Source organism: Enoplosus armatus, chromosome 1, assembly GCF_043641665.1.
Source record: "Enoplosus armatus isolate fEnoArm2 chromosome 1, fEnoArm2.hap1, whole genome shotgun sequence".
Classification (NCBI taxonomy): domain Eukaryota; kingdom Metazoa; phylum Chordata; class Actinopteri; order Centrarchiformes; family Enoplosidae; genus Enoplosus; species Enoplosus armatus.
Genome location: NC_092180.1, coordinates 25,567,884 through 25,582,965, shown reverse-complemented (window position 1 = coordinate 25,582,965; position 15,082 = coordinate 25,567,884). Strand labels below are relative to the sequence as shown.

Genomic DNA, 15,082 nt, shown 5'->3' with positions numbered 1-15,082 from the left:
GCGTCACAACACCAGGGCAAACACAGGAAGGACACTGTTATGCAAATGAAATGTGGATTTTATCGATGTGTTCTGTTATTTTTCATTCAGCTTTTTCTGTTTTGTTTTTTTATGGTGGTCAGATTTTTCAGAAGGGTTGAGCAAAATGTGTCTGAAAAGTCTGGATCTATCAGAATCATCTCAATTTTCAGAAAGTCTTCAGTGATACTTAAAACACAACATGCCATCCTTTTGAAGCATAAATCATTTAAGCATCATAGACTGATAATGTGGGTCCAATTGCAGTACAATCTGTCATTTTCTTATCCTTTGGGATGCAGTGCTGTACACAGAAGAATCCAAAAAAAAAAGGTGAGATTAGCGTTGTCTGTCAGTCTTGTGGCTTCATGATTTGGGCAGTAAAGCAGTGAAGTGCTTCTGGATGTCTCCCATTGGGTGTCACCCAATTCACATCTGATCTTCTCAGGGTTTGAAACATCAAATGAGTCCAACATGAAAGCAATACTCCCTCCACATAATCCCTTTTACTCCTCTTTATAGAAAAGCACTTATTTATATCAGCCAAAGCAGTATGCTGTTCTTATGTTGTTTGTGTGTGTTTTTATATTGTGCACAGAATAAGACAATATTACATTCAGATTTGAAACTGAAAGCCATGGACACTTGTTCTGTATGTACTTCCGAAATACGTCGTTATTGTTTTGTATATACTATCTTTAATATATATCACTTTTGGTGTAACTATATATTGTTAATCTGTCTGTTGTATCCGCCTGGGTGATATACGACACCTCCACCAGATTTTTACAAAAGTATACTTTTGTGGATGATTGCCATAATTGCAAGGCATTGTCCCTTTTCCTGTTTTTGTTGGATAAATCTGTTTCGTGAAGTACTCCATGCTGCACTATCTTGAAACCAGGTATCCAGAAATATACTGAAAGGTAAATGCAGGAATGAATAAATGCTTTGGAAAACATACGTTCATGAACAAAACAAATCCAGCTCCTTTTTTCTTATAAAAAACAATGGGACAGTGAATCAGAATCATTGCATTTACTGAGGGATGAGTTGGAGAAAGTACATTTTCTGAAGTTCTTTGAGTTGGGAATTTACTGAATGGTTGTGTGGCTGAGCAGTAAAATGATTATTGCTGAGAAAAATTGAAGGTGCGGGTAAGTAGAACGTGGTGAGGAGTGCAAAAGCTGCAAGGGTAACCACAGTGGTTCCACTGAATGACTGCGTGGATGGGAAGCACATCAGTCGTGGGGGGTGAATAGAAAGCTTAGAGACAACAAGAGCTGAGAGAAAGTTTTGTAACATTCCTGGTGTACCTTCTTTTACAGAAGAAAGAGAACACACAAACAGTTACAGAGCAAACCGTCCAAAAGCAATGCTGCATTTTAATGATACCTTAAGGTCCATGGTGTTAGAAAATACAGAAAATGTCTCTGTTGAGTCAGTTTGGCTTTTTAAAACACAGACAGGGTGGACACTGACAGCATCCATATGTACTGGATTGGACTGTCATGATCATTAGACTTCAATAGCCTGCTTTAAATAGACAGGCACTAGTTCACTGCGGATGCACAGGGTGAGTCAGATACTGTCTGTATGAAGCTTCAACCGCTTGTGTTTCCATGTGAGAGGTGTAATGTGTAATGGGTTGGTGGCAAAAGCGCTCACGTTAACTGCCAAGTAAATGACGATGTATCGTGGGAAAAGATAGTAGTAGTCTCCGTTGATAAAAGAAACAGTCCTATATTATTTGGTACCATCTCGTGTCAGTAATAAGTTTGGAATTTCGGTCAGTGATTAAAATACAAAATATTCAATGTCCCATATTATGCTCATTTCAGCTCTATATGTTTATATGTCTGGGACTCCACTAGAGAAGCTTTGCTAGTTCACAGTTCAAAAAAGAGAATGTAAAATATTATGCTGATTATATTTATTAAGCCGAAAGACTTCTGAAGGTGTTCAAGCTGTTTAGCCTACACATTACACTCATGGATGCATTTTAAGTCTGTGCTAAAATGCTTTCAATTTTCCTAATTATCATCTCCCTATTTCTATTTTCTAGACTTTTATTGGGTCTTATTTGGTGCAAGCGCTCGCCGGCAGGGCTTTTATTTTGAAAGTCCCGCATTAACAGGCTGCGCCTGGCTTGACACTTGATGCTGAAACGGAGTCGGAAGTCTGTCAGAGACGCTACGGTCGATGTTCTGAGCTGTCGCTGTTTTCTAACCCCAATGTTTAATAGGCTACCCATGAGGTGAACGAGAAACAGTCGTCGGAGGTTCTTAGCAGCGGGAAAAAGGTAAAAGCTCACTCATTACTTCCTTTTCTAGGGGAGACGCAGAAGTTACCAATTTCATTTACCTTCGGGGGTCTTTGAGGTGGGGCCGGCCAGGTGAGCCTCCTTGCTGCCCGGAAACAGGTGAGAAATCTCAGCGACAACTTACTTCTTGTAACCTCGTGGGAATCTGTCCGTTTCTGCCGCCTACATCTGTGTGGAAGGAGGCTGAGGTCCAGCTCCGGTAAAACATCTGGCAATACTTTGCTTCTAACCCACAGACTTGCGTATTTTGCACAACATGATGTTTAAAAGTTTTCGTGTAGGTAAGTGTAGTCGGCCGTGAATGCGGCATTTATATCACACAACGCACTGGACGCAGTCTCCGCTCTGAAGTTCGGTGTTAGGTGCTTGTTGTTCAGTTTGTGCTACATACCGACTACAAGAGCCCCCATCGACTCACTTAAGGTTTTGAGATTCAGTGTTATCGTTGATATTTTCCTAAAGGGTAGAGTAGGTAATATTATTTGCAGGATTTTGAGGTCTTACATTTGACCTTTGAGGTCAGGGGGACGTTTTTGCAGTGAGTTAACTGTGGCTTTTTCAGGTGTCATCGACAGGAAATGCTTATATTGATAGTCTACGTTAAATAGTAATACTATAGTAATACTTTCACTAACTCTGGTTGCAACTTGGAACCTACAGAATCATACCTACAGTCTTCAAAGGGCATTTCCACCAAAGGCATGTCAGCATGTTAAAGACCCACGGGCTTACGGTAAGGTCAAGTTTAAGTTGTCACACCACACAAAAGCTTGTAACCACTGAACTGCCAATTAAGATCCACTGGAACTGCAGTTTTTTCATGTCTGCAGGAGTTATTCATTTTTTGCTGTGTGTTTTCTGCAGTAAGCTACAGTCTTGCCCCATATCAAAGTGCAAGAACCACAAGCTGTGAAATAATTTCAGGAAGCAGCTTCTTGTCTGGTTCAGACAGGCCTGTGATGCAGTTGCACAACTTGGCCCAGCCACTGAGAACACAAAAGGCATATAAAGTCTTTATGACTGCCACCATATCAGTTTTCTAAAAGATATATTAATATGAGAACATACGTGTGCAGCAGGTATTTAACAATGAGAACATGTTTCCCTATGATGTGCAGGATAACATGATTATCTGCTGCCAGAATGAGAATTCATGCACAGGTAATTTAAAAGCTGGACAGGTGGTTATTATTATTATTATTATTATTCTCTATCCGTTTTGGGCAGACTAAATCACTGCTTGTTCATCATTCAGATCTCCAACATTTAGAGGATCCGGTCCGCAAAAGTGCTTTCATGTTTAACGACGGATTAACCCAGTCTCATTTTAAAACGCCGGATGATGGCGTATTTGCAGTCCATCAGGCATTTTGTAAAATCAGTCTTTGTGCTTTTCAGACGGTGGCGACCTTATTTGGGAATGAAAGAATGAAAGGATGTGCATGGTTTTCTTACAGTCAGCGGTACATGTGTCGGCCTGCTCCATCACCCGTAGCAACAATGTATACAGAAAGAGTTTGTTCTCTTCTGTCCTTCATGCTCCCATATATTTTTGCTCTAACATACTGTCACTCTCTATGATCAACAATATTTACTAACATACCTCTTTTACTTACTTACTTACTTACTTTAGAGCACATTCGTTATCGTTTTGGCTTCACAGTCATGTTTGTTTGTGACCTTTGACCTCTGCACCATTGGTTGCTTGTTTATCATGATGGAGGAGGCTTATCCTGTTTTTTTTCTGCCCATCTCACTGAATTTCTCTTTACATAAGCGAGTCAGATAAATGACTAAAATGTGATTCCTGGACAAGGTTGTCTGGCGGTGTCTCCTTGAGCTCTGCCTCACAGCCTTCACGCGACCACAGATTGGCTTGGCAGTCGGGATGTACTGTAAAAGGGACATCATTTGCCACTTGAACTTGAACAGGCTCGTATTTTTAAAACAAGATTTGATGAAAGTGTAGTCCTCCCCATAGGACATTGGGATCAAGGCTGGTCTGACCACACCTGGCCAGCTGTGCACTCTGTGTACTCAAATTGTTTAGTCCAGGTTAAGTCTGGCTGACCCCTCAGGCAGTTCAAATGAATGTCATGGCCCACTCCGCTTTGTGGCCATCTGGTTGTATATCAGTTGCATGATCACACCAGGGCCTTGTTTGTGAGCCGTGGACTGTTACAAAATCGTTTTTGGAACCTACAGTAACGCACAATTTACACTTAACTCAAATAGTCGAATCAAGGGTTCCACCTCGATGACGCTTCAGTAGTACTGCACACATGGTTATTGTGGTCAATTTGTTCTCCCATGATGCTCTTTGAAAATCCTGGCTGTTGTAATGGTTCATTATTGGGTTGTTAAGGTTATTGGGACTATTAAGAGTTCATTAGTCAGAGTGCACATAGCGCAGCTATGGTCCACCTAAGCACCACAGTTCTGACTGCAGTCTCAGCCAGTAAACAAAGTGTGCTTGAGAATAACTGTAATGTAGATGTTGGGTAGAGCTGACTATGCAACAAGCATACGACACACGTTTCTTGACATGGTCTTTCTGCCATCACAGACACATGTGTTACCTCTGTTAACTTTGACCTCATTTCTGTTGGTTGCTTATAAAGTTATTGATCGTAGAATATAAGTTGATTGTAAGATTCTCTGACATTAGTCTATGTAGTGAAACACCCTAACAATAAAACACAATGACAACAAAAGGGATGCTATGAGCCCTGTAGGCAGTCATGCAGGTGAACTAGTTAGTCTGCTGTGACCAATGCAACAGTAATGGTAGATAAAAGACATTACAGTTTCCTGTTTTCAGACTGGAACTACAGACTGGTGCTCCCTCCAGGGCTCAGCACATGGGAGAAGTTTCTCCTCAGGGCTTTCTGCCAGAAGGCCTAACCAAGTAGTTTTGGTGCCTAAACCAAACCAAACTGTGACCATTTCACAATGTTGAGTGTGTGAAAGGCTTTCTAAAAAACGACTTGTTTAGGTTTAGGAAAAGATCATGGTTTGGGTTAAAATAAACATTTTAGAGCTGTTTTGCTGCTGCTGCTGAAAATGAAACCAGAGCAATGAGCTGAAAGATGCAAGTGGAATTGCCAAGTTGGGTGATCATCCTTCTATGAGCAACCACTTTGACTCATAGTCATTTGAACCATTGTTAATATAGACACATTGATTAGAGCAGCCATTGTTTGTAGAATGTCCAACTGCGGTGGTAGTATCAAAAAAAGACACTGTGGCAGACAGATTGCCGTCCGCTACAACCCCACCAGCCTTGTATCTGACCCAGGGACACTAAGATGTGACCAAAATATACACTTCACCCATTTTTTGTCTTAATCTTTATGCAAACAAAATAATGTAATCAGAAAAGTTTGAAAGATGCTATAATCATGGCATCGCGATAAAATGTTTCTACGCGTAGTGGCTTTAAAGTCACGGTGAAAGGGAAGTTAGAGCGTCTTTCGCTTCTCTCGTGTGACTTGTGTCCGTGTGAAAACGGAATATGTGCACGGGGTTTACTTACATGAGGCAAATCCTCCAGATGGCATTGGATCACAAAAGTAGCCTTGGTTCAGCGAATACAGCGCGATACAGAGCCATAGAGCGATACAACCCTCTGGGAGCTTCGCAGGACCTTTGGCTTCCACCCACCCCTCCCTCCGTCCCTCACCTGTGTTGTCGGATCAGGAGGAGGAGGATGAGGGTGAGATTACACGAAAATGAAAACCAGACCTCAACCACATTCATTGTTTTTGTCAGCTGAAATCCGAACACACACCACCTCCAAATCTCAATCAGTTTGATTGGATGCATTTATGTAACAGCCCCTGAGATCAAAAATAGTTTAATGTACATATTTAGCATGTAACAAGTGTTGTAATTAACACAAGGACTAACCCTAATCATATCTTTGTGGCTTTAAAGTTTTAGTTCACTCAAACCAAACATTTTGTAACACAGTGCATCTGTTGAAACACCAGTAGGCAGGTAGATCTGGACAGACGGCTGTCGCCGCTATCGGCGGCCATCCTTTTCCTCTGCCTGCTGTCCCTCCCTCTCACCCTTTCAGCGACCCACCATCTAATCCTTGTATTTGGGTCAGGCTACATAATTCTGAATCTAGGCTACAGATATCTGAGTCATTAGTTCACTCATTTTCTCCAAACTAGATATAGGGATAAGTGGTTGTAGACTAACTAATTCTTGGGGAAACTATTCCAGCTCACCTCCAGCTATCACTGTTCACACTAATATCCCTGTTGGACAAAATGTCACATCAGTGAAAACCTGGAGCATCTGTCATGTTGTACTTTGTCATCAGCGACGGAGAATAATTTAAAAATGCTTTGAATCTCAAACTGTATTTTCAATTTCACTCACTTTTACATCTGCCATCATCTCTGTGGGTTTTGTAAACATTGGTTCATATCGTCTTCCTTGATCAGCCCCCCCCCCCCCGCCCCCCATCTTCCTCCACTTCCTCCACTTCCTCTTACCAGCTGATAACAGGGCAGGTCGCAGTTAATAACGATACAGAGTGTTGGGGGTGAGGCCAGTAAGAGGTTTACGGGGCAGTTGCTTTATAAAACCAGGTTCCGTCCGCAGCAGCAGCAGCAGCAGCAGCAGCAGCAGCAGCAGCAGCAGCAGAAGCAGCAGCAGCAGCACCTGTCTGGAGCTGCTGCTGCTGTTTGTATTGCAGAGATCATTCAGAGAGATGACAGCTTAAAGCATTAATGACGCATCACAATACGCACTGACTGCTTTGTCTACACGCTGTTTGTTCACTTCATTTGAAATAGAGATCTTGTTATATAGAATAAGAGCGACCTTGCAGTGGGTAAACTGTGAACGAATGATAGATGACTCAGCCAAGCGCGCACATCAAAAACACTGTATTGGCTACACTCCAAAACATGAGATTAGATCTCAGTCACACCATGTTTTTCCTGATGACCACATTAGACAGAACACTCATACAGTATTATGCAAAGCAGTCCAATGGCATTTCTTAAAATACGTCCTCTGTCACCCTGACTTTTCAGGACACAGAATGTGCAGTTATTTGTTGTTGGATTTTGTTTTATCCACCACATTATCAAGACAAAAATGTTAACCTGCGTCCTCTCCCTAACTAAATTCTGGGGTGAGTCTAATGCCTGGTGGGAAATGCTCTCATGTGGCCAAATGAAGAAAATGGAGTATGCTTGCATGCTTTGTGTAAATGTAGTAATTTAGCCCCAAATCCATATGTTTTTCATGCTCTGCGCTGACGATGCTGAATGAATGGAAGTGTCTTATTTTTAACTCCAAATATTTTATCATTTTGTTAGTGTTCCCAGCTTACATTATTTAACCAAAGGTCAGGAACTAACTCCCATACTCAAATGCATGAAAGTCATGTCTGATGCTATTGTATCATACACACCTTCCAGTTTCTGCATAATTACAGGACATGTTATCATTGTAATATATGAGAACTGCACCTAAGGTACAACACATGCTAAGCTCTGGGTTTACAAATAGATTCGATTGCGATTGTGTTTTGTGTTGCTTGTTAAGTATTGTGTCTTTTATTTCTATTTCTCAGGCTGAATAGTAAATACATTGAGTGGGTCAACAGTGATAAAATAGATATGCCCAAAGGAGAGAATTGATGTTGTAATCCATCTGATAAAATAATTAAATAATAATAATTATGTGACTTTACTTCGTATGCTTAATACAAAGGAGCAGCAGTCTGTGCATATCACTTTACTTCATAATGAGTATGGTCTGTTTTCTGGCCCAGAGGAAGAGAGTATGTAGAAATGTTTTGCTCAAGGACTCCCCAGCACACTTGTGCTTTTCCTGCCAGTGTAAAATGTCTGCTGTGAAGAAGAGTCTGTGTTAAATATGAATGATGAATTCTTACGGATATTACAGTTATTACAGTTTTTAATACGTTCCAGCTCCAGATGCTATAATCTGGTTGCTGCATGTGCTTTATTTCTGATTTTTGTTTTTAAAAAACCTCAGTTAGTTTTGTGTGTTTTGTAAGATTACATAACATGAAATGGGAAGAGTTTAAATCTGTTGCTGCTAAAATCTGTTTTGGTGAGACATTTGACACAGAAGAATTCTTCCTTCTTCCTTCTTTGCTCTTTTGTTCCCACTCCAACAGATAATATGATATCCACTGGCTCTAAATTTGGAATGAATTCTCATATTACAACTGATATCACATTGTTCAGGCACTTTATTATTGTTATTTAGGGATCTGTTGCTGGATTGAGGCTAGGTGATGATTGCTTTTTGTATTTCCTGTAAATACACACTGACAGCTGACAGTAACTGTGAAGCTCACCACAGACAATGACCACATGTCTTGAAATGAAAGTCGCTTTGGATTCAGTTTATGCGTGTCATTTTATGGGGGAATTTAATATTACAGGATATTAAAGATAGAACGTTTTGACCTCCACATGAATGCAGTCATCTTTTTAATGGTTGTAATTATTTGAGGGCTGATCAAGACCAAATTGAGCTTTATTGCATGTGCGTAGGAACTCCCTGTAGCCTGACTGACAGTCTCCCAGCCAGTTGTGAAAGTTGGGGATTGTAAGAACTGGAGACAGACATTGATGAATTGCAGCTTAATGTCAGTCATAGCTGTAGATGTGTCACAGTGACTGACTCCTCTCTGTCTCTGTCTTTTTTTTATTTATTTATTTTTTTACTACAGCTGTCAGTGATGTCCAGATCTTAGACACAGACTAACCTCGCCTCCCGTCATGGACTCCAAGAAGCAGGGCATGCTGCGGCATCTCCGCCAGAAGATGCTGCCGCACCTCCGGCGGGGCAAGACGAGCCTGAGCAAGTCGGCCGTCCAGCTCGAACACGCCATGGACCATCGGATGAGCTCCTCCGTCCCCGACATGAGGGACATGAGGCAGGAGTACCCTCCCGTCTCCCCCGGCACGCGGCCCCAACAGTACAACTCCCCCAGCTACAGCAACCCCTCCACACCGCTTGTCCTGCCTGCCAGAGGCCCGGGAGGAGGTGGGAGTGGCCTGAAGATGGGAATAGTTGGCGGAGGAGCTGGGAGGAGTGAGCAAGCACTGAGTGTGCCTGCAGACTGCACGGACTGGGCCTCCTCCCAGGAGTCATTCAACAGTCTCTGTGAGGAGGAGAAGAGCTCCCCGGAGACAAACTACGGACCTGCCAGGGGCATGGAGCCTGAGGAGCTGGCCCTGCCGGAGATGATGACTGTCTACAGCCCAGACCTGCCCTCTGTGGAGCTTTCCCAGGACAGCTCACAGGTACAGACGCTGCATTTGAGTCAGTATAGAAAAGAACAGATTGGTCCTCCAAACATAAGCAAAGGTCTCTATATAATGTAATAAAGGTTTAAACTTCTTCAGTGGTAGCACTCAGGACAGATTTTTGCTTTGCTACGCTTTTGTAGAGTCACTAACGGTGAGCATGACAGTAGAATGAGCTTGTATCATATTGTGTCGTTTTGCTTCCTTGTAACACACATGTAAAGAGACAATGTACTTCTCTTGAATTGGCTTGTTTATTGTACTTTGGCAGGTGTGGGGTGTCAGGTGTATTTGCACAGGACGTATACAAAGTTTGACTTGGAGGAGCTGGGTCTGTCCAAAATCAATAGTCCACAGCAGCACTGGGCAAACTCTGGCTGTGTGTTTTTATACTCCCTGTGCAGGAGATGTAATGACTCATATCTTTGCAACACTGTGGCACTTTCAACAGCAGGATTTGGGACACTGTAGTCAAAGAGAATTTATCTTTTACTGTACTATTAAGGGTCCGAGAAAAGATCAAGCAAGGCATTTTAGGAGGACTCATCTAAAGTGTTTCATCTGACAGTATTCAGGGGCAACATTTCTTCTAAAATGACAGCACAGCTATTAACTTATCACTGAGGAAATGATATTATCCTGTCAGTCATGAGGTATAAAATCAGTAGCAATCAACAGGTTGTATCAGGTGCAACCTTTCCGTAGCAAATGTTGGCCATTTTCAGGTTATACTGCTCGTACTTTTTATTGCTATTTTTTTTAAATACTCCAAAAGTTTGAACAAGTATAAAAGATGTTTTGACATTAACATCGGAAAAGTTTGCAGAATTTTGAAATCACTCTTTCCCTTTCATTTTGATTATTTGAGATCCAGTTTAACTGCTTGGTGTCCTTTACATGTAACTCTTGCACATTCAGTATTTTCTGTTCACTGCCAAAAACAAGGATGGATGGACATGCCCCCAGTTTTGTCCTGCCTGGGGATCATATTTCATACTTGCATAAGACAAACATGTCTGTCACAATGTTTACATTGACATTTCCTGTAAGATTATATCTACTTCTACCATCAGTATTTGCCACCTCGTGGAAGCTTGAACAATTAGGTCTTTTTATTTTGAAGATCTCTGTCTGGGTGGCATATATTTATTGCCTTGCCTCCTTGTGGACAATAGGTGGCAGACTAATTAATAAACTACATTCATAAACTGTTTCAGTTTCATCCAAAAATGATGCTGAACTGCCTCGCAGTCTTAGTCTCAGTGTCTGGCGGGTTGCTTTTGCTACCTGATAGTTAACAATCCACACAGGGTGTCAAGTAGATACCTAGCAGACCTGTAGATCATGTTTCTCACTTTGTTTCATAGTAGTTTTTAACAGTACTTAAATAAACAGGGCTTGCTAAATTCTGCAGCTGTCAGAAAGTTTGATTTTATTTAAGCCATATTCCAAAAATGTTGAATCACTGGGCAGTGTAAACTCTATTTACACCTATATTTTTCTTATTTTTCTTTATTTTTGGGTGTTTGTCATAGTGGCGTGCATTGTTGTTGTTTTTTTTTTTAATAGGATTTAAAATTCTGCCTTTATCAGTGTTACACTGGAGACTTCTTGAGTATTTATTGTTTCCTTAAAATGTTTCTTTAAATTTTTTAAAAGTAATTTAATCAGGCAGTCTCATTGAGATCAAGATCTCTCGTGCAAGAGAGACCTGATTATGGCAGAAAGAAACACAAACATAGCCTGACATCACCAAAGGACACATGTACACAACAAACATAACCTGACAAACCAAAGTGCACATACATACAGTGAACATGGCATCATCACAGATGACATTTATAATAAACATAACATTTATTATATTGCGTTATGAAGATAACGTTCTGAGTCTTTGAATAGGTGGCCAGCAGTTTATTGACTCAGTGTCAATCCATGTTAAATGGTTTAATAAATGGTGTTTATCTATCGCCATCTATCTATCCAACACCATTTAACTTGTAGGTTGGCTCATATTTCAGTAAATACCTTGTTCATACCATGAACAAAGGAAAATCATTGGCCCATATCATCTCCACCTACATTTTTTTGTTGTTGTTAAATCCCGCACATATGTGTTGCCTGGCTCCGTTGTGGGTGGGCTGTAGGAGAGACTGGGTGTGGCCAGAGTGCAGTAGGACAGCTGATGACATGTCAGTCACTTTGGGTCTCCGCAGACGAAAATGGCTGAATAATGACAGCAAATAGTGAATGTTGTCTGATGGCTTTGCACCACACCCATGATGGTTGTACTGTGATGACGTGGTGTTTGGCACACTAAGCTCTCAAGTCAGCACAAAGTCTTTTCTTCACTCTTGAAACCTTTTGCACAAAATCTGGGAAATTATCCTCAAACGGCATCACTTTAACCAGTGAAGTGTTTATAATCATCCACCAGATGTACCGTAAACCCTCAGAATGAATTGTAATCACTTCGATCATCCCTTTAACCTTTAATCCTGCACCATTATCAGCATTATTATTTTTATTATTATTAGCATGACGTAGCACTGCTGTGGCTAAGCACAGTCTCACAGAGCTGCCTGCATGGCTGTGGTAGATCCAGTTTTAAGAACATCTTTATTTTAGTTAATACTGTATTTACATGGTTTGTGTTCCTAAATGACGTTGTGTTTCACAATTTACTACAACCAGTGCTATTGCAGCATAGCAATACTGTAGGCAAGTCAAGGTAAATAAAGTTGACTTCACTTACTGTACACAACAGACGATGTATTGTACACCGTGTGAAAACCAGTGAGGTTAACAGGGACACAGCAGTTCATTTCTTTTCCTGGGGCCCCAGAGCAGCTTGATCCGGCCATGGAACTCTGTGCCCTTGAACTTTGTTAAAAACTACCACTACCACATTCCAGTTATGTGAGCAGTCCATAGTATACATTTGGTTCCCAAAAGATCCGTGTATAGCGTATGATATATTGTTGGAGACAGCTAAGAAAAATTGCAAGGTATAATTTTGTACTTTAAAATTTTAGAGCTTTAGAGTTTCCTTTTCAGTATATCACATGATACATTTTTGTTGACCATATTTAGATTTTTCTCTCCGCAGAATGACAATCATGAATTCAACAGTCACATGTTAAAAGGCGGGGACCATCAAAATGTAAGTGCTGCTATCCAATTTGCATTTGTTAATTTGTATGGGGATTCTGTGTTGTTGAACTGATATCAATATTATTTACTGTGTTGTCTGCTAAAGATTTATCTCACAAATAATAACATCATGCTGAAAATGTCAGCGTAGGTGCTTTTATCCTGAGCTCCGTCTCTGTGGTTGAAAGGACTCTGCACTAGTTTCTGCAGACACTAGCATTGCTGACTAACAGTTGAGTCAAAGTTTAATTCCAGATTATTGTGGTGTGTTCAGGACATGATGGGACAGTGTGTGGTTGAGCGTTTAGAGCGTGTCCTCCTGGCTTTTGTGGCCGTTCAGGGTTGGGACGCTGAGCCGGGTGATTCCAGGCGACCGGGGTTTATTCTCTGAAAGATGCTCAATTTGGTGGAAAGGCTTAATAGTGATTAAATAATCCATTGCGTGGACAGGAAGCATAGACGGCATACAACTGCATGAGGCCTCCCACAGAGCGGGCTTTCTATTTTGTATCAAAAACAATATTAAAAACATGATCAAAACAGTAGAACTAAAAAAGAAATTTAAAAAATGGGAGTAATAGGCAGAATACAACAAGTTAATTCCAGTATGTGGAGAACATGTGATTTTGAAATGACTAAATGGAAGTAGAACAAAACAAAACAGATTCAACCACATGTCACAATGTTGTGAAATAAAATTGCTTATAGGATCGGCTTGTGTTGCCATAGGGACAATGTGGACACCGCAATTCATTTTACATGATTGTTATTATAAAAAGAACAATAAACCAGCACAAAAATAAAACTGTCCCTAATGACAGCTTATTGTGAGTTTACAAATCAGTAGAGGAAGACCATCATGAGACAAAGGAAAATATAGCAAAATATGATACAATACTGGGAAAAAAAAATTGTATCATATCAAATTAGAGAATTTGGAAATATGAAACCTTTTTTCCCATTGGGCTGGTTATCCATCTAAATACTAAAATACAAGCAGAAATGTGTCTGCAGGAGCAGCTGTCGAAAGCTGTCACGTGCTGAAAGCCACATTTGTAATCTTCGACATAGTTTTTTGATCAGATAGTTCCTGATTCAAATCAAAAACATCATCAAGATTTCTGATTCTTTTGTGTAAATAAAAATGGGTGTTGTATAAAAACATGTTGGTATTGACGTATGGTGGGGTATCTAAAAACAGATGGTTTTAGTATCTGTTCTAAAAACTCAGGAATTGCACGCAACAATACCCAGCGTAATCAGATGCACGACCAGCAGATATCAAATAATGATAATGTTTTGGTGTGTGTGTGTGTGTGTGTGTGTGTGTGTGTGTGTGACCAGTATGAGATGGGCAACGAGTCCCCGACTGTGTTGGAGAACACCAGGGTTCCGCCCAGGTCCTTCCTGCTCACCATCAACCTGAAGGAAGGACGCAACCTGGTCATCAGGGACCGCTGCGGTAAGAAGCTCATCCTACCACTGCGGCTACACGTACATCCATTATAACAGGGAAGAGCAACAAAGGGGCTCCTTTTACATATGAACAACAACAGATCGTTCTTTGCGTCTTCATGTACACATGCAGCTGCAGCTGTACTGTAGAGTGGTGACATGATAAAAGACCTGATATTATGCAAACAACACTAAATTAACTGGATCTTCAGCAACCGTGAGGTAAAAATGATACCTTTGTGGTCAGAACAAGGAAACTGGGTAGATGCCAGAGCAAAGGATACTTTAGCTCGCTTGGAAACACAACAGCAAATGTGAAGTGTTGTAGTGGAGTTACATTCATGTTCATACATCACTTTCCCCTCGTGTCCTAAACCTGAGTCTGTGTCAGTGTTTGGCAAGAACGTCATCTTTTTAACTTCCCTATAAAGCATAGACTATATGCAATGCTGCATTCCTGCCATGTGGCAATTTTATCACAGTAAGCAGAGTAAGTACTGCGTGCTGTGTTCTTCACATTGGTGTGAAGTGTGTGTGTGTGTGTGTGTGTTTTCGCTTGCACTGGCCTCAGATTGTGTGTTTAGCCATGGCTTGTTAATGATGGCCGGGAGTGTCTGTTTGATTACGGACTGTGTTATTGAGTCCAGGGACACTGAAGCTCGACAGCCGAGTGTCAGGTTAGCCGGGGCAGGATTCCACACAGCATATTAGAACCTGTCTGGGCCACACCCTGCATTCATTATGCCAGGCCTTTCACTCCCGGCATGTGTTTGGATTACATTTTCTCTCTCGCGTGCCTCCGTGTTTACACAACCAGGCT

The 15,082-nt window shown here is 41.1% G+C and overlaps 1 protein-coding gene across 1 annotated transcript in view; it reads left to right on the top strand.

Annotated features, from left to right (window-relative positions):
• The first annotated feature begins 2,236 nt into the window (after window positions 1-2,236).
• LOC139291134 (multiple C2 and transmembrane domain-containing protein 2-like) overlaps window positions 2,237-15,082 on the top strand; it is a 33,269-nt gene continuing 20,423 nt past the window's right edge. The window contains exons 1-4 of the mRNA XM_070913105.1: window positions 2,237-2,320; window positions 9,075-9,651; window positions 12,764-12,817; window positions 14,152-14,269. Coding sequence (XP_070769206.1) covers window positions 9,124-9,651; window positions 12,764-12,817; window positions 14,152-14,269 — 700 coding nt within the window. The 5' untranslated portion in view covers window positions 2,237-2,320; window positions 9,075-9,123. The remainder of the gene's footprint in view (window positions 2,321-9,074; window positions 9,652-12,763; window positions 12,818-14,151; window positions 14,270-15,082) is intronic.